General features: G+C 36.7%; 2 protein-coding genes across 2 annotated transcripts in view; one reads left to right on the top strand and one right to left on the bottom strand.

Annotated features, from left to right (window-relative positions):
* Positions 1–9,232, top strand: part of LOC107726493 (uronyl 2-sulfotransferase-like) — a 77,306-nt gene extending 68,074 nt beyond the window's left edge. The window contains exons 7-9 of the mRNA XM_016536100.1: positions 5,903–6,000; positions 6,699–6,856; positions 7,161–9,232. Of these exons, the coding sequence (XP_016391586.1) occupies positions 5,903–6,000; positions 6,699–6,856; positions 7,161–7,477 (573 nt within the window). The 3' untranslated portion in view covers positions 7,478–9,232. The remainder of the gene's footprint in view (positions 1–5,902; positions 6,001–6,698; positions 6,857–7,160) is intronic.
* Positions 9,233–13,132: 3,900 nt separating this feature from the next.
* Positions 13,133–24,102, bottom strand: LOC107726421 (solute carrier family 22 member 16-like). The gene is made up of 9 exons (XM_016535980.1): positions 23,813–24,102; positions 22,712–23,185; positions 21,590–21,707; positions 20,468–20,782; positions 19,720–19,960; positions 19,405–19,532; positions 14,691–14,800; positions 13,772–13,871; positions 13,133–13,630 (listed from the first exon to the last, which is right to left on the bottom strand). The coding sequence occupies exons 1-9, from the start codon at positions 23,860–23,862 to the stop codon at positions 13,457–13,459; spliced, it is 1,710 nt and encodes a 569-aa protein (XP_016391466.1). The 5' UTR covers positions 23,863–24,102; the 3' UTR covers positions 13,133–13,456.
* Between the last annotated feature and the right edge of the window lie 611 nt (positions 24,103–24,713).

The raw sequence follows: 24,713 nt of genomic DNA, 5'->3' as shown, positions 1-24,713 counted from the left end.
GAATCTTCAAGGTGCGTTTTGGCAAAGCTCAGTCGTGACTGTATGTGGCCTTTCCTGAGGAGTGGCTTTTTTCTTGCAACCCTCACATACAAGCAAAATTTGTGGAGAATTTGTGATGTTGTCACATGCACACAATGACCACTCTTTGCCATTAATTCCTGCAACTGCTTCAGAGTTGCTGTCAGCCTCTTGGTAGCCTCTCCGACCAGTTTCCTCTTGGCTTTTTCATCCAGTTTGGAGCGACGTCCTCATCCAGGGAGGGTGTTGTACCAAATACCTTCCACTTCTATAATAATAGACTTCACTGTGTTTCTAGGCATTGATAAAGCCTTTGAAAAAAAAAAATTTATATCCATCTTCTGACTTGTGCCTGTCCACAACTTTCTCCTGGAGATGTTTTGACAGTGCCTTGCCACCCATAGTTGATTGTTTGCTTCAGTTGCACTACCAAGGACTGAAATGCTCCAGGAAAGCTCTTTTCATGCTGAGCTCATCAAAATGACCACAACTGATCACAGTTGAAAGTCAAATGGTTTTGTGTGCCATTGAGAAGGTGATTAGCTACACCTGATTGACTTTAAAAGTCATTTTTAGGAGGGGGTGATCCTTTTTACAACTCAGTGATTGTTTTGTTTTTTTCTGACATGTTGGTGTTATTTATATCTTTGACTTGGATGTTATTTTGTTTTGTTTTGTTTACTTTTTTAAACTTAGTGTTTTTTGTTTTTTTTTTTTTTTTTTTTTTTTTTTTTTTTGACATGTTGGTGTTATATCCTTCACTTGGATATTATAAGTTGCACTGAGTAAATACAGCTGGATAAATAAGATATATATATTCTTATTTATATGGAGATATTTGATTTAGATATTCATGTACAGTATATACTCTTTTAAACATTTTGGGTCAGTAAGATTTTTTTCAAAGAAATTAATATATAGTTTAGTCTATTTGTGTATATACAAATAGTATATGCTATACAAATACCTGGGAGTCCATATAGACAACAAACTGGACTGGACATAAAAATTCAACAGCACTCTTCAAGAAAGGTCAAAGCAGGCTGTATTTTCCCAACAAGAATGCATTAAACTGATTAAAAGTGACCACATTTGTAGATACATTTATAATGTTACAAAATATTTCTATTTGAAATAACTGCTGTTCTTTTGAACTTTATATTCATCAAAATATATTTTGATTTAATTTATATTCATCATGGTTTTCACAAAAATAATAAGCAGCACAACTGTTTTCAACAATGAATATAAAAAGAAATGTTTCTTGAGCAGCAAATCAGCACGTTAGAATGATTTCTGAAGGATCATGTGACACTGAAGAGTAATGCGGCTGCTGAAAATTCAGCTTTGTGAGCATCTTTATGATTTGTAATCTTAAAGGAACATACATGACACAGGCCAAAATAACGATGGGAATTGAACTTATCTTAACTAATGAAAGACTACCGTAAATATAATCAGACTTTCACCATATAGAACATAACCTCCTCTTAAGATCCCCTCTCCTGCTGGAGGCCTGGTTAACCGCATCACTGTTTTCTATAGTTTAGGATTACTGTGGCTTGTGATCTTTCTCACACTAAACATATCTGTTTGCTTGATTTATATGTCTGTAATAGCTGGGCCATTTGTCAGGACTGAGATTTCAGATGGTATGCTATTGAAGTTTCATTTTTGATCTTTCCTTTTGAATTAAATTTAATTATTATAATCTGTGACGTACTGAGGAATTCCCCACAATCTGCATGGATGTACACACCCACACAAACTCAATGTCAGACACATTCACAAACACGTTTTCATTACAGCTGGAAGCTGTAGGATAATTGGGTGTTGCTTAAGTCATCCTATTAGTTTGAAGCATGTGAAGTGAGTTTCTAAAGTGTGTGTTAGAGCATTAGAGAATGACCACGCATATGGGGAGGGGAACTTTCTCACCTGGCGTGACTGAAATTTTACAAGCTGGTTTCCTTTCAACACTTAAAGTGTGTTCGTGTGTGTATGTTTTGCCTGGTGGCTGGGTCAGTGGCCCAGTGTTGTCTCAGACAACCCTCAGGTGTGGAAAAATACACACATACTGTATACAGAGAGAGAAAGATAAACTGCTAGTCAAATGTTTGGACACATTTGATGTCATGATCTTAAAAACCTTTTTTTTTCTCTTGTATTTTTTAAAAAGCAATTTATTTATGTGATGGCAAAGCTGAATTTTCAGCAGCCATTACTCCAGCCACATGATCTTTCAGAAATCGTTATAATATGCTGATCTGGTGCTCAAGAAACTTCCTATTATCATCATTCTTGAAAACAGTTGTGCTGCTTAATGTTTTTGTAGAAACCATGTTACATTTTCTTCAGGATTCTTTGAAGAATAGAAAGTTCAAAAGATCAGCATTTATTTGAAATAGAAATCTTTTGTAACATTATAAATGTCTTAACTGTCACTTTCGATCAGTCTGATGTGTCCTTGCACATGCTAACTCTGCTGTTCTGCGAGGTCATTAATACCCACAACAACAAAAAAACCACTGTCTTTGTGTGAGGTATGCTGGCAGACCTTCAAAGCTATAGGACTCATGTACTGCCCATGTTTTACTAATGACTGAAAGCATTAAAGTCATACCGCCTGTGTGTGCACATGGACAGGAAATTGCCCCTATTAATGGAACTCATCCAGGTTCTCAGTTCTGTGGTAGCCTCCTTGTCTCCTATCGTATCCTATTGTCTCATCTTGTCTCCAAACATCTTGTCTCACTTCTGCTTTGCTCAGTGGTTAGTCTTAATACAACCAAACATTATGTATGCAATAACCATTATTAATATTATTTTTAATATTATTAATATTATAGTATTATGCATTCTTTTTTGTAACTTTTTCTAAACAGAAAAAATGCTTTGTTGCACATCAGGCAAAGAGCAAGTTGCGTGGTGATGGTGACGTCCATCTGGAGATAGTTTAGGGGTAAATTGCGATGGCTGTGTTCCTAGGTGCTTAGTGAAATGGCCACCTTGGGACTGAATCAAGAACACAAGACCAAATAAGTGTGTCACCTGAGCTGAAGTGGGACCTCTTAGAGAGAGAAATAGACTGCGTGTGTAAAACTGCCCACTTTTACTGCTCGGGACATTTACTAGAAGCACGCTGTAACTTAATAAGTAATTTCATATATCCAAACAGACTTTCTTTCTTTTTATACTCTCCTCTTTTCTCCCCTCCACTGAACAGAATCTACCTACTCATTGAACTTGCTTTTAATTGTTGATTTTAAAAGTCTGGCGCAGCTTTAAGGCATCATAATCTCTTCAGGGATTGAGTATGTTGCTCTCCAAGTTGCTGTGTAGTTGGTGATCTGTTAGAGGATGATATTTCTGTTCCTTTTGTTCTCTGCAGACATTTGACCTTTTGGCCATCTGGCTTTCTGTACTTAAATCCTTTCCCTTTTTATATTCCAAAAAGTCAACGGAAGCCCAAATGGAACATGAACTGTTTGTGTTTCAGCAATAGCATCTGTGCATTCAAAGTGCATATCCATCAGAGTTTGTATGTGTCTCCGTTGGGGTGAAGTGGGGATGCAGATGAAAGGACATTGATGCGCTCTTGGCTTTTAGACTCTATTCAGATGCACACAGAGTGAGTATTGTTAAAGGAACTGGCTCTCTTGGAGCTCCACTGCTTTGAAGGAATTGCCAATGCATCAGCTTGATATTGTCAACAAATGAACATGTTTGTAGTACAGCGAAAGCAAGTTAAACACTGCTCTTTTTGCTCTAGTTCACAATCACAATAACTTTTGGTGAAGGAAAAAGTCAGATTGGGTAGAGAAATCAGATGAAGTTGGATAGAGGGAGTAGCTGCATTTTCCACAGAATGCTGTGCATTTAGGTCTTATTGAATGTGAAATGTAAATGTCTTGAAATTCTGTCTTGTCTGCAGATAATTAATGTTTTTATGCAAACATCCCAATCCATGCATCAGTCTTTATAATTACTGTACTTTTTTTCATTACTTATAATTATATATCGCATGACAAGAACATGTCCTGATCATATTTTCCCCCAAAATAATAAGTAAGAATAAGAACATATATGTTGATGTAATAGTATATATTGAAATGAAATATGAAGCTCAGTTTATAAACATTACACATTTTTGAATTATGACATTATTTGATAATGAAGCACTCAAACGCTCTTTACCATAATGGAAAAAGAAAATAAATTAATATAATGTGAAAACATATTACAATTAATAGTGTTTTAAGTTGAACACTATGAACATAATGCCCCCCCAAAACCCCAAAACCTTATCATAATGATTCTTTGATTTAGGGGTGAAATGCATCCTGGACAATTTTTTTTATAAATTGCCTTTTAATATGTGACCACATTAAGTCCACAGTTTAAATTATTTTAGTGAAATAAGAAAAATAAAGCACCCAAACCTTTGGAATGCAGCATAAGTATTTTGGAAAGTGAAACTACAGAATTTAGGAGGGGCACAGTAAAAAAAAATATGCCAGTTGACTCATGTTCAAAAACTTTCAAAGTGAAAACCAGCTTAAAATGAGCAAAATGATTTGGCCTAAAAGTCTGTTGTTTAAGTATATAAATCACCCACTGTTTCTGTCTCAAAAGGTCTCGGTCAAAACTGGCGAAACCATTACAAACATTGATAATTAAAACTGACTGATAATTGAAGAACATTCATGCTTTGAATGGTCAGGATATTGAGGTAATCCAAGTTGATTTCTAAACTCTTCGAGAAAATGTATTGAAAATTAGCAAATGTGCGTCAACTTTAGAGGACCTTTTCATTTCCTTAATAAAGGAGTAATGTCCTTAATAAAGGGCAGAGAAATAATATTCACTTTTTGACTCATACTTGGCTACTATGTATTCTACTATGAAAGATTAATGCTGAAATAACTGTTTTTCTACCTGCCAGCATGACTGCCCTTCTCTTCAAGACCCACAGCTTGCATGCGATTCCCCCCAGTTTTTAGGCACCCACCTGGGTCTCATGAAAGGGAAGGAGTGTGTGGAGTCTGGAGCTTGTGGCTATGTGGTCTTTACTTAACCTCTCTTGTGCACAAGTTAAAGACAATGCTGCTAACTTGACAAATCGCCCTCTTTTCCAAGAAGTGTAATCTTTACCATGTTCTTTTCAGCATGTAGTAAGTTCTATTAATATTCATCGAGTGTCATTATAGCATTGTTGGCTGCGTTGTTGTTTTGAAGAAATTGCATATTGTTGTCTTCTTTCACATCTTTCCTTTCTCCTCTGTTTTTCCAAATAATCTTTTCACTCTTGTCCATGTTGTTCTCTGAAGACTTCACATGTTTTGTAGTCTTGGTAATTAAACAAGGGAGAGGGAGAACTGATGTGTTTTTATCCCTGGCCTTCTTTGACTATTCTGGTTTCTTTTTGTTACCTAAAAATGGAAACAAAATACACTGGGTTTCATAGGCCTCCCCTGTCCTGTGTTTTAACTGTGGGTGGATTGCCTTTACATATTTTCCCATCTAATCTTCCCCAGTGTAATTAAAGCTTTTGGATCACTTAAAGTGATAAAACATTGTTTCTGTTAATGCACTGGGTCCAGATTACATATAAAAGATAACCAGTCCATTATGACTTTCGGAAGACTGTGGTTCATTGCTTGTGTAAGTGGCGCCCCCTTGTGTTCACTAGAACAGACTGATGGTACGTTGGATGGGGATTTACAGTATTAGAGCATATAATCCAGTGAAAATGAGTGTGTCTATGATTTATAAGCAGATTTTAAGTTTTTGCTCAGTTTGCCAGATTTTTGTTCAATGTGCTGCTTTCTTTTTGGCTGTAGCATCTGTCTGTCTGACTTATTTTGCCTTTTCTCCACTGCAGGACATTAACGTTTGCATCATGGAGAACTACCCAGAGTGCTCTAACCCACGTCTCTTCTACATCGTTCCATACTTTTGTGGACAACACCCTCAGTGCAGGTAATTATGACCCATCACTCTTGGGGTATTAATGATGAAGATGGCTGAAATGGACTCAAACCAAAAGCTAACACTCTCTTTAATGGCATTCACTGAACTTGTGCAAATAAGATTCTTGTTTGCATTTTATAATTTATTTGAAATGCATGTTTATTGTTATCTGTGGTGGTTATAGAGTTAAATAGCTGTTTTGTAACCGTGGAGATTTTCTTCCTATTCTGCACTTTCACAGGCTTAAAGGGATAGTTCACCCAAAAATCTAAATTGTCATCATTTACTCACTCTCAAGTCATTCATGAAGACTTTCTTCAAAATATATACAAAAGAAGATATTTTGAAGAATGTTTAGGTTCCCATTGACTTTCATTCAAAAAATAAAATGGAAGTCAAAAGAAACTGTTGAAAAAATCTTTTGAAGAATTTTGGTAACCAAGCAGTTTTGCTTCCTATTGACTACCATTTTATTTAGTGTCATTACAATAAAAGTGAAATGTAAAATGTCATAATTTACTCATCCTTATGTGGTTAAGGTAAATGATGACAGAATTTTCATTTTTGGGTGGACTATCCCTTTAAGATCTTGTGCTGTTTTCAGAAATAAATGTTTGTAAAATCTCTTCAGTTAAGCAAGCTGAAATCTTTGTATGATTTCTTGTCAAATAATTGGCTGTTTTTTGTTTTTTTTTGGTCTGCCTCAGGGAGCCGGATGTTTGGGCTGTGGAGAGGGCCAAACAAAATGTTATAGAGAACTTCCTACTTGTAGGAATTCTGGAAGAGCTGGAGGATGTATTGCTTCTGCTGGAGAGACTCCTACCTCACTACTTCAGTGATGTCCTATCCATCTACAAGAGTCCTGGTGTGTTTTCTTCAATTACTTTGAAATCACACGTTAGAAATTAAATAAAAAATAAAGAAAATAAATAAATGTGAATGCTAATGCACAAATGAATGAGCATGTTTGAACATGCAGAGATTCAGGTGAAATTTTTTTTTAAAACACTCTTTCATTATCTTCTGGGGAGATTTTGTAAACTCATTTTGCACATCAGCTTGAAAACAATAATAACTGAAGCATGTGCCAAATTATTTTTAGCTGTCTTGAATTGCACACTGTAGCTTTCTCTGTGGCTCATAGTTTTGCAAATCTGATTTTTCGGCAGAATTTTGGAAGATGGGGAACCTTACAGGAACAGTGAAGAAGCACATGCCCTCTCTAGAGGCCCTGCAGGTGCTTTACCAAAGGATGAAGTATGAGTATGACTTTTACAATTTCGTTCGTGACCAGTTCCATCTCACCAAGAAGAAGATCGGCCTCAAGTCCGCCTCCCAGAACTCTAATCATGAACCTGACTTTCTCCATGAGCTTGCCCTCAGGACCCATGAGCCTTTGGAGGAGGAGGAGGAGGAGGAGGAGGAAGAGGATGAAGAAGAGGACATGGGGCAGGAAGATGCCAACATCTGGTTGGTTCAGCCCTGAGTAATAGCCATGGAGGTGTAGGCATGGCAGACATCTCATAAGCTTGATGTCTACGTCCAGTCAGGAGGTAGAGTCAAAATTCCCAGGTTAAAATTGGGTGTGTAACCCCTGTTTTAAATGGGACGGCCCTGCAAGACACTCTCAAGTGTAGCACAGAAGGGTCTGAATAATTATTTAAGGAACCAACAATTGTGGCAAAATGATTTTGTTCATGTTAATGAAATTGAGTTGGTTATGGTCATTTCCTGGTGAGATGATACAAGATTGAAATTACAGGGATTTTGTTGGATTGTCAGAATGGAGGGATGGACTAATTGTGGTATAACAGAATGAGATGCTGTGGAAGTCTGATTTTTAGGCACTACTCCTGTACACCTGGAACCTGGGTGATCGGACTCACACATCAAGACACACTTTCACACGTAAACAAATTCAGATTACGCTATGACTAGGCAAGTGAGGATCACAACAACGTGCCAAACCTTCAAAGTGCCTAGAAGCTGTAACTGTAATCACTGTAAACTACTCAAAAACACCAATCAGCTCTCATTATCTTATCATCTCATTGTCACTTGCTTCCCCCTCTGGTTCCAGAAACCTTCTGCAACTCTGTGCCAGAATTTCAGTGCTAGTCTTTTTTGAAAGGATCTTTTTTTATATTGTGCATGTAAGGTGTTATACAAGGAATCAAACACTTTTGAATGCCTGCAAGATGTCAAATGCAGCACACTGTTCATCTAAAATGTTTGATGTGGATGTTAAACATTTCCTGGCCTTGTCAGTGAGTCAACTCTTGTGTTCAGTCATTTTATAAAATTGGGCCTTAAAGTTCCCATTTGGTACATAATGTGCTAAGAACACTTGAAGTAGTAGTTCACACGAAAATGTAAATTGTAATGATGTTTTTTTTAGCAGCAATACAATTTTATCTAATTTTTCTCAGTGTATAATGTAAAACTACTGGGATATCAAACAATACCCTGCTAGTTACAGCTAAACAATTCAAAGTTCACAAGTGGTTGACACCGTACTCATATGCCAGTGCCTAATGTTTTGGGTAGGATCACACAAATTAAAACAAAGTAACAAGAGGGTAATATCAAACTATATTAATTATTTTGGAGGAATATACTTATGATCAATCAAGCTGTCAGACAGCACATGGAAAAACAAGTTTGACAACAGGACAGAAAATGTTTCATGAATGTGAAAACATGAGTTTGTAAATTACATTTAAACCCAATTTAAATGCTGCCCACATATCAACACCTATAGGTCCATAAGGTTCCTGTAGTGTATTTTAACTGAAGAATGCATTAATTAGAGGTCAGCCTGATGGGGTATTTTTGTTGAACTATGCTGGTAAAGTGAAATGAACGATTAATACATGACTAAATAAATGCTATAGCTACAAGCTCTCACAGAATTTAACACTTCCCATTTAAACTTGCCAGTTAAGTATATAGGTGTATGTACTTGTTTTGTGTTCAATGTGGATTTTTATATTGTTTAATTTATTTTACAGTATTACTTTTGATGATTGCATTCCATGTACGAATCTCAGGAAAAAAAAAAGAGCAGATATATTTTTGTTTTTTTTTGGCATCTAACAGCTGGTAAATATTAAAGCATCTGATAATTGTTACTTAAGGACAGATGGAGTGACTCTTTTGGATACCAAAATTGAATGAAATTGCTAACATTACAAATTAACTGCACCTTTACTGGGAAAGCTCTCAAAATAAAAGTATTATAACAGCCGTTGTATAACCTTTTCATATGTGCTGTATGGAAATATTTCTTATATTTTCTTATGGTTACAAATGGTTATGTCTTATTTTATAGTAACAAAATTATTTATATTTTGTATTTTAATTGGATTTTTATGGCAGTTTAATACCCCAATATTAATATTAGTTATTTTATATATGGATTATAATAGTGTTTACTATAGATTTAAAAAATTATGTTTTGTTCGCGACCCCATTTAAAGCATACCACGACCATCTCTAGAATTCTTACTAGAACTGATTCATTTATTACATTCACTGAAACTTGAAGGGTGTGACTGTTTTCCCGCCTCCAAAAGACTGCGCGAGCAAATAGCATTCGAGTGTGGGCTGTGAAGGCGCATTTCATTTATTGAACCTACTGAGTGGACGATCACGCCCCGTTTACTGAATGAGTCCAGTGGTATGAACAAGCGAGCAAGGTATAATAAAAGTCACAAAAAGCACCGGCTAGAAGGGATACAGCTGCGGCTACTGGACATGCGCACAACAATAAAAGAACTCTATTATTGTTGTACTTTTTGATGCTTTGAATCGATTGAGTGAGTGAATAGTTATTCAAAGATTCACTCATAATACGTTTATTTGTCACCACCTACTGGTGTAACGATGCATAACGTGCATAAATGAATCTTTTTGGAGAATGGATTCAAAAGTATCGAGTCACTAAGATGAATCAAAATCCCTACCACTAATAAATACGCCCGCGGTCTTCTCTCGGAAATGGCAGGATATGGCAATTGTAAAATAGCGGTATAAAATAATTTTCTGGACACTTGTTTGCAAAGCGTTCTAAAGAAACTGAGGAATTACTGCAAAGGCCTGCTGATCAAGACTCAAACTGTCCTTCCATATCTTATCAGTTTGGATAAACATGCAGGACCTTCCATCACATAAAGTGAAGGTAAGCGACAGAATTTCTTATTTATAATTTAGATCAGGGCTGTCCAAACTCGGTCCTGGAGGGCCGGCGTCCTGCAGGGTTTAGCTCCAACTTGCCTCAACACACCTGACTGGAAGTTTCTATGCCTAGTAAGCTTGATTAGCTGGTTCAGGTGTGTTTAATTGGGGTTGGAGCTAAACTCTGCAGGACACCGGCCCTCCGGGACCGAGTTTGGACAGCCCTGATTTAGATGTTCACATATTTTCTGATTACACGGCTGTTTCAAACCCAAACGCTCAAAATGACTGACGGGTAGAAGGTAGCGCTTTTTTCATGTGCCAAATAGAGGTTTTAACGCCAGAGGTTTGAGTGTTTACTTTCTTACAGATATTATATGCTGCCTTGATACACGAGAGAGAAATAATATGAGATAAGCGTTACAGTAAATAAGAAGCTGCTGCAACAACCTGCTACAGACGGTGCATACAATGTTTCTTAAATGCGTAGTTCATGCTGTTCTGGATGTTTTGCTGTTTACAGAGGTCAGTGCTGTCACTGAGAGAGGTGTGATAGGTCTCAAGAATTCTATTTCCGTGATATTTGTAAGGTTTTAGGGACATTTTCTGTGCGCTATTGCATAAAAATGGCTGTTGGTTATTTATTTTGTTTTTAAAGAAGAGAGTAATGATGCCTCCGGCCATATTGTCCTTTAGGTTGAGATCATGTGATGGTGTTAATTGACATCTGGGTAGTTGACATTTCAGCAGTGTCAGCATTGTGACATGCTACAGTATACGTAATCTAATACTATTTTAAACCACATTTCTCTCATTTTAATTTTTGTATGTTATATTATGCAGTGTTTATGGCCTGATACCACAGAATAATTTACATACAGAGATTAATCATTTATTAATGATAATTTTAATTATCTTTTTTTTTTTCATTTTAAAAGAAATAATGCAACTTGAATGTTAATTGACATTTGTCATAAGCAAACTTTTATTTGTCTGTCATCTATATGTGAAAGATTAATGTGTTCTGAAAAGTTTGAGAAAAGCACTTGTTTGTATGAATGAACTTTAGTAAGCCAAGGTGTATTTCCCCAAGTTCAACAGAAGTGGGAGCCCTTGCTTCATGAACACCCCCCCCAGCTTTGCTGTGAGCTCTTCATAAATCATCTTAATAGTCATAGTTTAGCTGCATGATCATTTCCATGGCACGCACACAATCTTGTCTTGTCTTAATCTTGCATGTTTTTGCCAGGTGTGTGTTTAAGGTACCATTTAGATTGGTTTGATCTCTGTCATCTAAGGTTTGTCCTGAAATAGGTGTCTGTGTTTGCATCAGTGTAGGCATGTGTATTTGTGTTTAGCTGGGTATCAGAGCAGGGTCAAAGTGCAGTGTCCAGCTGGCCCTGTCCACATAGGATCATTTCTATTTGTGTTCTATTTGTGCCAGCACTGATAATCCAGACCTCAAATACACAAACAGGGTACAACATGGCCCCCTGGCATTTTTAAAAACCGTTTTCAACAGCTTTCGAATAAGTGATATAAAAAATGGCAGTAAATGCAGAATGCCTGTACCATAATAAACGAGTGGGTCAATTTGTTGTGTAAGATATGTAAAGTAGGCCTGCTTGGACTGTTCCAATCACAATGGAGATTAATTTGTTAAATATGCTTGTGCTGACAATAGTACTCCAATATACACAAAAACAAAAAGGTGTGAATGTGAATATGTCCAGTAGGGGCCATAAGTAAATGAATAACACACCAATTGCCCTTTTGTACATTCAGAATCTCTTATTGCAACAATAGACTGTTAGGCTATTTATTTGTGACTCTTTTTTTTAGTAAGGGCTGGCAGTGCACAGCTTGTCCCGGGCCTCCTCCCCTCTGTCACAGCGAATGAGAGACGCCTGCCTTACGCCCACTAACCTGGAAAATATTTCCCACCTTTTTCCATTAGTAGATACTTCGCATCAGAGAATGAAAGATGAATTAATTATTTTAATGAAACACTAATTTAGACATGATATCATATTTATTAATATATGACATTCTTTAGGCAATCGTGTTGCTATGACAACTGTACACGACTATAGCAAGAATCTACTACCCCTGTTTCTTTGGTCCAAAAACACAATAAATTCATAAGCTTGAGGAAAATAGTATATGCATTGAATATTAAGTCTTAAGAAGTCTATGACGAGAAAGATAGCTGTATGACAAAAAAATCAAATCCTCAAGTCAAGACTTTACAAGTGTTTTTAGAAGATAATACTATTTTGAACTCTTCTACATTGCATTCCTCATGTCATGCAAAGCTAGGGAGAACACAGAACAGTAGGATAAAAATAATGAAAATATTAAGTGACAAAACAAAAGCACCCAGAATAAAAAAGTTCTGCAGTACTATGAACAATACTGATAAATCTGGAGCTAAACCCTGAGATGCAATTGTATAAAAAACAGCTTCTACAAACAAGGTCTGTCTTTCAATGAATCATGCATAGAAACATATCACACCATTAACTGATAATGAACAAGTGTTTCCTTTGTCCACTGAAGCCGAAGCCAATGCTCTTGCTAATACAGTCCGTGAAAGTAGGTAAGTGGTGTTTAAGATCCATGACACATTAGTGCATCGTTCATTTATCATTATTTTACTATGTTCACATTGCTATAATAAATTTATTTGCAAAAACTATTGCTAAAATCAGCAAATTGTAAAAACTAAAGATGCGGTCACATTTACTTTTACTGGTGAAATCCAGTCATTTCAATAGGAGTCCACGCTGTTTTCACAACGGGTTCAAGTTGGTCACAGATTCTTGGTTTGAAAGTGACTTCTGTGTGAACTGTGCTTCATGCATTGCTACACTTATTAACAATAGACAATGGAACGTTTTGCCCCAAAATCTTGCTGAAATTTCACTAATGTGACTGCACCTTAAGAGTCTGTGTAAGTGGCTGAAATGCAAAAATGTAATGTATTTGTGGTTTAAATAAATGAGGTCCTGCCTTGCAAGCTATTTGTTAAAATTAACATGATATTTTTTCAGAACAATTACGAAATATCAAAACATTCACAATCAAATATACCAATATTTTTTTTAATAATGATCCAAACTCTCACTCAAACTCACTCACAGCCTCGTCTATTCACAAATGCCTGCAACGACAAAATTAGTATCACACTTGTCAAAAACATTTGATGTCTCATTCAGACTTGTATACTGGAGTAGGTACGGTTCGCAGTCAGTCAAGGCACTTTCAGGAATCCTGTGTGAAAATGGATTTAAGCTTTGATGCTTTGGTTCATCTCTAGCACATCCACTGCAGTGTTCTTTTTGTTGGGCTTGGAGCCCAGAGCTTCAGCTTCTTCCAAAGTCGAGGTGAGGGGCTGTCCCAGAGTCTCCGGAAGAAAAAAGGTCAAGATCCCAATGATGAAGGCCAGAATTCCCACAATGAGCTACAGAATAATAGAGAGCAGAAGCTACTGTATTACTGTTCAGTCCAGCAAATATATATCATGTTGTATCATGCTTCAGTTCTAGAGTTACACAATTGACCAAACAGTACTACATGAATTGAGTGCTGTTACTGTACATACCTGTGGCAGATAGATCCAGATGTCAGCAAGGTAAACACAGAAAGGAGCCACCACACTTCCCACCCGACACATCATACTACCACTGCCTACAGCCAGAGACCTGTTGGACCAGATATAGTGCCTGATATTAAATACGGTGTCTATGATCACTAGATGATCATCCTACAATCAACTTCAGATATGCCCAGTAAAGAAACTGATGAAACAGATTGTTTATGGAATTATATGTATTGGAACATCGTAAATATTGTCAAAGAATTAGCGGTACTAGATTAAAGTGAAGCAGACCACAGCAGGGAGATTGAAAATGAGTAACTTACTTTGGTGGAGTTTAATCAAGTCCAATTATGATATTGTGTTGCATGGCAATGAATGTTTTATACTATAGTACCTCATCTATTGCAGTGTGTATTGTGAGGTAAATTAGAGATAAGCAGCCTGAAGACTGGAATTCTCTACATGATTTTTGCCGTCTTGAAGCCAAGTGTTAGTTGACGAATTTCTGAGCCAGTCTGTAGACTTTAGTCAGTCAGACTTGACAGATTTTCCAGAAAATGACATAGTGTATGATGGGCACAGACTTCGAATATTTTGGTTCAGACTATGAATGTATCCATTTGGAGGATATCAAACCTGTTTGATATTTTGAGCCAATTTTAGAACACATTGTTTTCTTTGTAATGTGTTTCCTATCAAAAAGGTGTGTGTTTCTGCATGAGTTTTGTTGTGTTCAGACTTGAACATCTGGTAGTATGTGATCCTCAATCGTTTAAGTGTATGATGCCCAGTTTTTCTCTGTGACCATTTACTACACAATACTAGGCGTATGACACCTAGTATTATAAAATCTGTGTATTCCACAGTGTATAGTGTATTCCAGCCTTCAGTGTGGATGGCTACATATAGTGCATTAGAATACCTGATAATTGTGGGGTAAAGCTCACAGGTGTACAGGTAAATCAGACCAAATGCAATGGCAATAGTGAATTTCCCTGTCATACTCAGGACTAAAGCCAATATCTCAATATCCTGAAACAGAGAGAGAAAAACAGAGTGTAACTATATTTATCAGCAACAGTGTTTAAGTCATCAGCTGTTTGGAGAGGTTGCCAGTAGCAGGCCATAGTAGGGCTTCATTAAATTTGGGATCCGACACAAGACTAAACGTCCCCAAGACATGTCCCCTTTGACCCCCTCTCAGAAGCAGCCAGCTGCCATATGTATAAACAGCCACTTAGATGACAAGTCTATTTATAGATTTTTGGAGCAACGATAGCTGTACTCACACCACACTCGGCCATTTCAGTGTGTCAGCAGTGCAGCTATTAGTTATGAGGGGTGATGCGATCCTGATGGAATATCAACCCACTAACACATTCTTCTTAGCCTTTGCTTTCAGTGACCAAGGTTGTTTGGAGAAATGTGCTCCATTTGTTTCAAAAATTACATCTCTTGATTTCAGAGTGCTGTTGCTCCTAATACAGTATGTTGATATTCAGACCAACAGCACAATTCTGATTATTTTAGACAATTCAATGAACAATAGGGTAATATTGAGTAACTTGATCCACCGATATCCATTGCGCATATCTGAGCAACCACACAGGAGTTTGATTCAGTGACTCACTCATAAACTTGTTTTTGTTTCCAAATGAATCAGTGGCTGTGTCCGAATATACATACTTCCCTACTATATAGTACGTGATAAACGGTATATGAAAATAGTATGTCCAAATGCACAAAATCTATAAAACGGTAGGCGAAAAGTACCCAGATTACCTACTTCTTTCAATGGACACTTTTCCATGAGGCCATGGGAGAGGGTTTGTGAATGGCATAAAAGGGACACATCTGACAATGGTGGGTCTGGATTACATTCATACTACTTACTTTCATTCTATATAGAATCAATTTTTTTTCTGGTTGAATTCGAAGTAATTACTTATTCAAAAACAAGTACCTACTCTCAGAGTATAGGATTTCGGATGCAGCCAGTGTTTGGAACAAAATGGTTGAGGGATTCAACGACTCACTCATAAAGACAGTCACTTGTCACCACCTGCAACATTTTGTTAAGTAGTTATTTTTTTCAGACACAATTATTGCAGATTCTTGCTATGATAAGGGTTAAAAGCAGTTAAATGTATTGATTCTGATTCAGTTACGTGTAAGCATAGCATTTACCCGAAGTAGCATCTGAAACATTTTCACCTTTTTAACCTTTCATCAAATAGCAATTTAACAACCATGCTAAAACTGACATACTGGGCATGTGCCTACATGTATTACTCTCAAGAAGCCAAGCAGACTATCTTACACCTGCAGATCTATAATTCAAGAGGCTACCATGACACTGAGGAAACTGACATTTATTTTAAGTTAAACTGAAATTTGGCTCTGACCTTGAGGCAAAGTTGTCTAGTTGACACTTAACACCAACTACAGCACAGAGAGAGAAAAACATACACGACTACCGTGCCTCACATATTCAAATGATTTTTGCATGTAAAAATAATTCACATTGCCAGATGGTTGAACACAGGTCTTGTGACACCAGCAATAACACCATATGGATATCTGCATTGAAGCAATCTGTAACATACAGCTTGCTATTAATTATTAAACTCAAGCGAGACATGTTGGACGGTCAGTTTGAGAAAACACAGTAAGGTTTTGGGCTTGTGGAGACCTGCACCACTGTGAATTCTCTGGCCAATCACAAGAAAAGGAACAACAATATTGTTTTTGGCAGAAATGTATATCCTAAAGTAGCCTGAGTTCTTAAAAGGATTGTAATACCACAGATCCTACTAGGAAGTCACATGAGATTCAACTCTATCATGTCACATGTGAGTGTGTCTTAGGACCAGACAGTAGGAATTAAAATAAGGAACATAGAAGAACAGGGATATCATCTACACAAGCTTTTTCACTGCATTCCCATCTAAATAGAAGAGATGGTGCTTTTAAAACCTTGTTACTATACCAACACAGCTGCCAGTAATTTGTTGAAATAATTACATGGGCACTTTCTTTGGTATATGAGGTGGGATGTGTATGCCATGACTAGTCGCTTCACAAACATAATTGTGTGTAGGGGTGGGCGATATGACCAAAATCTTCTATCTTGATATGAGTCATTTTATTTCATGGTAACGATATATATCATTATATAGTTTTTTTTGCTTTAAATAAGGTCTTTATGATATCAAAATGTTTGATACCATTGAAATTTCATTGTCATTCTTGTCACCAGTGTCAATATCACAAAAAACTAATACTAGCCTAAATAAAAAAAAACTCAAGCTCACTGAAGACAAGTAAACAGTCAGCAATTAAAAAAGAATAAAAAAATTATTACAAGCAATAGGAAAAAAACTACAGTACTGTAGAACAAATAAATAAGAAATGCTACAAACATTGTATAAAGTAATCAAATGTAAACACTGCATATTCTTCACTGTGTAAATTAAATATATATTTCTTCTTCTAAAGTTACAAAAGTGATTTAGTCAAGAGCAATGAGAGATTTTCTTTCTTTTGTTGTTTGATTAACATGAATGACAGACAGCAGGAATATTTAACTGCTGTCACTTTAAGAGCTGCCCGGTACTGTCACACGTGTTTTCTTTCTCAGCTGTTTGCTTTCACGTAAGACCTAAATTACTGTGTTTATGAGGATACTTGCAAAGACGGGCATTTTGACACATACAAGTGTGTGTATTTACCTGTTCAAGGCCTGTAAAGCGGCAAAAATAATACAAATAAAAATCACTTGTTTTTAAACCCCAATGCTTAAACACGGGTGCAAATTAGGGCTGTGCGATATTGAAGAAAAATGCGATAACTCATTAAATAATGCGATATTCGATATGCGATACAATAATGCTTAAAGTGCCACATGCTCAGATGAAACAGTTTTACTCAGCTGTTGCTGAGTCAGTTCTGGGAACTTCTATAACTATTTTGTGTCATATATATATATATATATATGGTTATTTGTATGTATGTATGTATGTACCAAGAGTTCCTGTAAAACCACAACAAATTCCTTGTGCTTGCGCACACTTAAGTGATTAATAAAGCTCATTCACTTCTGAAAGTGAAGGGTAGTGTTTTACTCTAATATTACATAAAAATGTCATTTTAACATGAGTTTAGGAACTGAATAATAAAAAGGAAAAATAAAACACTGCGTAGTATTTGCTCTTTGAATTCAATATGCACTGATTCTTATTTAAGCTACAAAAGTTATTTAGGTAAAAGCAGTGAGTGATTTTCTCTTTGTCTTTTGTTCATGGCCCCAAATATTGCAATCTGTAGCGATATGCATATTGCGATATGTACATTTGCGATATTTCGATAATTTCGATATATTGCACAGCCCTAGTGCAAATGATACATTTTCGTGAACACGTAGCACAGCAATGTCACGTGAGCGTGTAACCGCGATAGAGACAATAGTCCAAAATCTCTACCGGTTAATCGTGTCTACCGGTATATCGCCCACCACTACTTGTGTGTCTTCAAAACTTCAAAACTGGATCCAGAAGATGAATCTGGATTGCATAAAATTTAGTAAATGTAATGTATTACTGCTGTTTAAAACACTAAAGAAAAAGAGTAAAAAAAAGTTGAGAAAGCGCATGCAAAAAGGTTTATCAAAAAAAAAAAAAAAAAATAGAACGAGAGGATCTGATGCAAACAGCTGCCCAGTTACCATGTGAAAAGCAAACATGTACACAAACACATGTCTACTCTTGCCAAGGTTAATCATTCATTTTAATAATCACTTAGTTCCTCCCAGAGGTAATGATAATGAAGGAACTTGCTGCATCTTGATTCTAGACCTGTCAAACTAACTTAAATTTACAAGTTTGCCCAGATTAATATTTTCCACAATTTAAGAATTTGAAAGGCTAGTTTTTAAATTTTGTTTGCTTGCCATGGAAACTAAATACAATGCCCATTAGTGCTTCTTTCCCTATAAGTATAAGAGGCTGAGAATTAGGTTTGTTTGGATTTCTAAATAGCAAATATATTTAACAGTGCTTGTGTGTGTGTGTGTGTGTGTGTGTGTGTGTGTGTGTGTGTGTGTGTGTGTGTTTTAAAAACTTGAACTGATCTTTAAAGTTGCCATGAAATTAAAATTCACCCTATCTGTTTTGTAAATACATGTTATAGGTCTTATTTTGAAAAATACATCCATTTGATTTTTTAATCAAATGGATGTTCAAATGGATGGATGTAATTTTTTAAATGTGTTATTTAATCAAAATGTTATATACTTCTCTCTGGTGATGTTTGCAGAACTTCTCCAATCATTTAGTCTGCCTAAACGCAGTTCCTGCAAGCTCAAGTTCACCTGCTTTCAATGTTGAGTGCAAGATCTCATAATCCAATCAACAACAGAGGAATAGAACTAAATCCCTGTCCTACATTTTTTCTTTTTCGATACTCTGTTTCGATACACTCGGATTTACGTCACAATATGGAAGAAAAGATCTAACGCTACTTCCGTTTCATTGTGACTTTTAACGGTGTAATGCTATGTCACAGTGTGTGTGTATATATATATATATATATATATATATATATATATCACTTGGATTCACACAGACATGATCTCATACCTGGGGCACCACAATAATGAGCATGCAAGCTACTCCACCAAGCAGCAGAGCCGGGGCACATGTCTTCTTTCTGCCAACCCGATCCATTGCAAAGCAGCCAATTAAGTATGACGGAACCTCAACAGCACCTAAAAAAGGATATTTAGCTTAAGTGCTGTTAACTTCTGTACTACTGAAACTAAACTGCATGTAGTGCAGCAGAAATTCTCAAATTCCAGCAATCCAATACATAAGGCATCATACTAGATGTGTTTGCATGCTTTTGTATCTCTTACACTATTTTCATTAAACTTATTTTTGCTTTAAATCCATTACCAGCCAGGAAGAGATTGATATACTGGTTTCCTCCAAGGTTGACAGACCCCAGGCTGAAGACATAGTATCCCAAGCTTCCGATGAACCAGATAGCCCAACAGGTGGCGCTGCGACCGGCCATTTTCAAGCTTCCAAACATGTCCAGGATGCTTAGCCTCTTCTCGACTTCCACTACTCTTCCATCCTCCTGCTTGTTGTCGTTCAACAGTGCTCCATCACATTCATCCTTTAGCTCTGACACCTGAAGTCAGTGATATATTTAAAGAATACAAAAGCCGTTAACAAGACCACTTTTTCCCATATCCATTACTTAACACAACTGTTCTCATCTTTCAAATAAGAACTTAGAATATTATAATATAATGTTTACAATAACTCACAGGCTCACAGCATTTCATGCTGATCCAAGTTTTGTAATTTCTGTGTGTGAAAAATATGTTCTACCAGTATCCTTGAAAATGTTTGCCACAGATTTTTGGCAGCAATTGCTTTGTGACAATTATTTTTCTTTGAGTTTATGGTTCTTTTAAATTTCCTTTCAATTTATGGTACCTCTATATTTTTGCATGTCACTTTTCTTTCCATTTCCTTATTTGGGTGTGTGGAGTAAAGCCGTTTCATCAATCCAACTATGGAACTAATATCTCATAATCTAAGGTAATGGCAGGATGGCATATTCTGAAAAAAAAAATTACTGAAAAGGGTATAATTCATGGCAGGAACAGAATTCCTGTCGGTGTGAGTCTACCTTAAGGGTGGGTGGCAGGCCATTGAAGTAAGCCATAGTGTCCAGCAGCTCCTGGGCCTCCTTGTACCGTCCTTTAGCCATTAGGTAGAAGGGTGTTTCTGGAAACTTCCAGCAGTAGAGCAAGAATGGAGAGGTACTGAGGGTGAGGATGATCTGGTAGATCCACCAGACGCGAACAAGGTACCCCACTAGAGCCACGACCATGATGCCCACAGCAAAGGCTGCGTGCACATGCATAGAGGTCCATGTGCGCACCTTATTTCCTGTAAACTCTGTCACATACACAAAGACTACAACCAGATACCCGCTCGACACCTGCCAACACACACACGCGCACAGAGAGAGAAAGGGGTTAGTAGAAATAAACAATGATTAAAATGAGTGAGCAGACAATGTCAGATTGAAGCAGTGAGGATGGCAATGAATGATTTGCTTTACTGACCATTTCTTCTCTTTCCTTTTACTTTTTCCCCCCTGGGATGTTCTTTGAGTTATTTTATCAAACATTGTGGTCAAGCACTTTAGCATTCTACCCCCTTTTGGCAATCATGATTCAGGCACAGCTAATCAGTATTTCTGTTTTGGCACAGCTATGAATGAATCAATATTCTGACATCTTTATCAATATATCAGAAACCTTTTTTTTCATTTATTTCTGCATTGAGTAAGTAAACAAGAGACTGAAGATTTTTTTAAACTGGGCGGAAGGTGTTATTTCTGATCTTTTCTGATATTAAACTACAATTTCCAATTATAGTGATTATAATGAATATAAATGATTTTTGAAGTGTTAAATTGCTTTGTTGTTTTTTTATTTATTTTTCATTTCTAGCCAGTTTTCACCATATTTTTATTCTTTCAGCTGTAGAAGTCTGAAGCTTCTCATCTGTGATTAGAAGCTTTGATTTTAAACAAAAATGCAACAGCTAAAGAAGTAAAAGATGTGGGGTAAGTAAAATAACTGAGAAAGACAGGGATGTTTAATTAAACAGCTTTAAATAGCTACATCACCAACCCTCAGACTGTAATTTATTGCAAAGTATTTACTTGAGACACATACAGCCTAATTATGTATGTGCATGCATGAATGTAAATATTCAGAATATGGGCCAGTCCACTTACCATTGCAAGAAGGAAACGCATCAACACAAAGAGGTAGTAGTTCCCTGTGAATGCAACAGTGACCCCAAAAAGAAACTGGCACAAGCTGGTAGCCATCAAAATGGGGCGCCTGCCAATTCTGGAAGAAGGAAAAGGAAAAATGTATATATTATAAATGTTTTCAATTAACTACAGAAAAATGTTTGTAGCTATAGACAAATAGCTTTATATAAACCTTTGGGTTATATTAATTTCAACTGAAGCATGAAAAGGGACTGGTTGTACCATTCAGTCAATTGCCAGTTCATGGTAGAAAGATTCACTATTTACAATTTGATATTTATGTGTGAACAGCTGTTTAAGGACAAACAGGGTAAATGTATTCTCAAAGCAAACCAATGGCCTGTTTTTGCATGCAAATGTCTCATTTATGTACACCAGCATGACTTCACCTTTGACCATTAGACATTTGATTCTGTTCCTGTGCATTCATTTAATCATTGAATAAGTTATAAGGATACACATTGGCAGAACAAAATAATACTCCTCTACTGGTGTACAACCATAACCAATCTGATGATGAACATGTACAAATAGACAGTAGTAGCTCCAGTTCTCTGTTGTCTAGTATTGAAATGAACAGTGATTCTGTCTTCATGGAATGTGAACCCGTGATATCCTGTTTATGTGCAGCCATGCAGTGTCTGCATGTCTCACATCCTGTGCAGTTCTCTCGGCGCTCTTAGTTCTTCTTATTGCAGAATCAAATATTTGCCAATTGTAAACCATCTTGCCATATTAAATGTTCAGGTATAATGTGGATGCAGTGCACTTGTCTTGTCACACTCCATAATCATGATTTATGTGCACTGTTCTGTCAACAGCTACTGTGTAATAATACCTTGACAATCCATTTCTGGAATCTCATTCCCTTAATTAGTTGCCTAACCATGTTTTTTTTTGTCCTATAAATAAATAGCCTATTTCAACCAATATGGTAACTTTTATTCACATTTAACCATATTAAACAATTACATTTTCACTAATGAAAGTATCTGTTCTTTTTGTTCATTGATTTCTCTGAATACATTTGAGATGTGCAATTAAGTGGTTGTGTAAACAAATGCAACACAGACAACTTACCTGTCTGCGACGTCCCCAAACACCAATGCTCCAATCAAAACTCCCAGCATAAAAGTTGGCTGTGCAAGCTTGGCCAGCCATTCCTTCTCACACACCAGGTCCCAGTCTGTTACGATGCTCTGCTCAACCTCGCTGTGATCATAGACAAAGCCACCACATGACTCTACAGTCTTGTTCCCAAAAAACTCGTATTGAAAATTGATGGCATCAAGTCGCAGCGCTTTTAAACAAGGACTAAGTTCCCACTGGTCTCCTCCAGCTGTCCGTACAACCACTGGTCCATCACCTGGCTTGTAGTGAGTCCATATATCTGCCAGCGACGTTGAAGAGTGATTTCTATATAGAACGTCTGTGATATTTGAAGGAGCGTAACATAGAAATTTAGGGGTTTGAACTAAGAAAACCGAGGCCAGGTAATGTATTCCACAGGAGATGGCCTGGAAAATAGCAGCAAAGTAAAGACATGCTTGAAACCTGAAGAGAAAGAAGGATCAAATGGAAGTTAATTCATCAAATGACATCAATTTTTAAATAAACTATTCATTGATGTCTATAAAGCGGGACAAACTATTGTAAGATTAAGGACAAATATTTTGCAAATATTGACATGCAGGCAATAAAAGTCTGTTTATATTTTTTACATTGTAGTGTCAGTTCATTTTATGGTAAAAACACAGCTGCGGTTTCCAGAATATTTACAGTTGTGATATCCTGTTTAACATAGGCTACTGTACAATATTTTTTCATAAAATTGTATATGCATTTGGCTACCTTCTCCGTAAATTATAAGACAATATATTTTTTATTTTACTTCTAAAACATTTTTTTAAACGTAGTAATGTCTTTTAAAATAAAATATCCGATATAGTAAGGTAACCTACAGTTTTTGTTAACTTAAAAATACGAACTTTTATACATTGTACAGGATTGGATATTCTTTTACATCATGTTTCTAATACATCTAAATCGCTACGCGTATTTATTAAAGGCCACCAACATAATGAAAAATTGGCATCATTCATGCGATAACGATGATATGGAGCAAATATTAAGAGTTTTGATGTGATTGCTATAAAACACTTCTCATGAACAAATGGGTACCTTTTAAAGTGTCCAAGTTCGTCGAATAGTCGCTCGACGCCGGTGGTCATTTTCAGCTCGTGCAGGATCCGCAAGAGTGTGAAAGGGCTCTTGGGTGACACTTGTCAATTTGTAAATGTTTGCTATCCTAGATCATAGTAGTAGGAGGGGCGGTTTCGGTTGGGAACTTTCCACTCCAAGGCAAGCAACGATTAAAACCAAAAAGTTCGGGTAGCGTTTGGTAATGCGACACCCAAGAAGAGTCCGGAGCCGTCAGTGCCCTGAACAGCTAAAATTAGATCATATTGCTTCATATTGTGAGTGGAGTGGAGCTGTGTGATTTTGAATGGAGCGAGGAGCGGATCCAAGAGCGCTCCACTGCCGCTCCATCACGAGCACAATTCATGCCAACGTCCCATAATACAACTGCAATTTTACCAAGAATTCACATGTTAAACATACTTAGCTATAGCTTGATAGAGAAGGATCACTCAAATCAGAAAGAATATGAAGGTATGATGACGGCAATGGACATGAGCGGGAAGTTAGTTCTCAAGGACTTTGTTCCTTCTAGATACTGAATATTTTCGGGTGAAAGCGTGATTTAAACACGTATTCGTTATATATACGTTACAACACTTATTCACACGCAATGCTCCCTCAATAATGCATTCAAACAAATGTAATCTTACAGTGCTACTTCATCTGTATCCGATTTCGCATGAGCAGAAATCTGTAAGAAATGCAACGATCTGTAGATAAAATAACGGACGAAAACGTAGGCCTACTAATTTTCGTCCTTCACAAACAAAATTTGCACTGCAAAAAGCAGCAATGATAGTTATCTTTTAATGCTGACAACCATGTAATAAGCTTGGCATGTGGTAGGAAAAAAGTTTACACTAGTGTTACAATAAGCCAC

The sequence above is a fragment of the Sinocyclocheilus rhinocerous genome, unplaced genomic scaffold (genome assembly GCF_001515625.1).
Source record: "Sinocyclocheilus rhinocerous isolate Xijiao unplaced genomic scaffold, SAMN03320098_v1.1 scaffold605, whole genome shotgun sequence".
NCBI classification, from domain to species: Eukaryota; Metazoa; Chordata; class Actinopteri; order Cypriniformes; family Cyprinidae; genus Sinocyclocheilus; species Sinocyclocheilus rhinocerous.
The sequence above is the reverse complement of the archived record's forward strand: the minus strand, read 5'-3'. Positions and strand labels throughout refer to the sequence as shown.

What these genes read in the sequence shown, in the direction of transcription:
- LOC107726421 (XM_016535980.1), bottom strand. Translation starts at nt 23,862, where the DNA reads ATGACCACCGGCGTCGAGCGACTATTCGACGAACTTGGACACTTTAAA. An exon ending in GAACTTGGACACTTTAAAAG is followed by an intron (nt 23,186 to 23,812) that starts GTACCCATTTGT and finishes CTTTCTCTTCAG; the next exon opens with GTTTCAAGCATGTCTTTACT. An exon ending in TGCGTTTCCTTCTTGCAATG is followed by an intron (nt 20,783 to 21,589) that starts GTAAGTGGACTG and finishes GTGTGTTGGCAG; the next exon opens with GTGTCGAGCGGGTATCTGGT.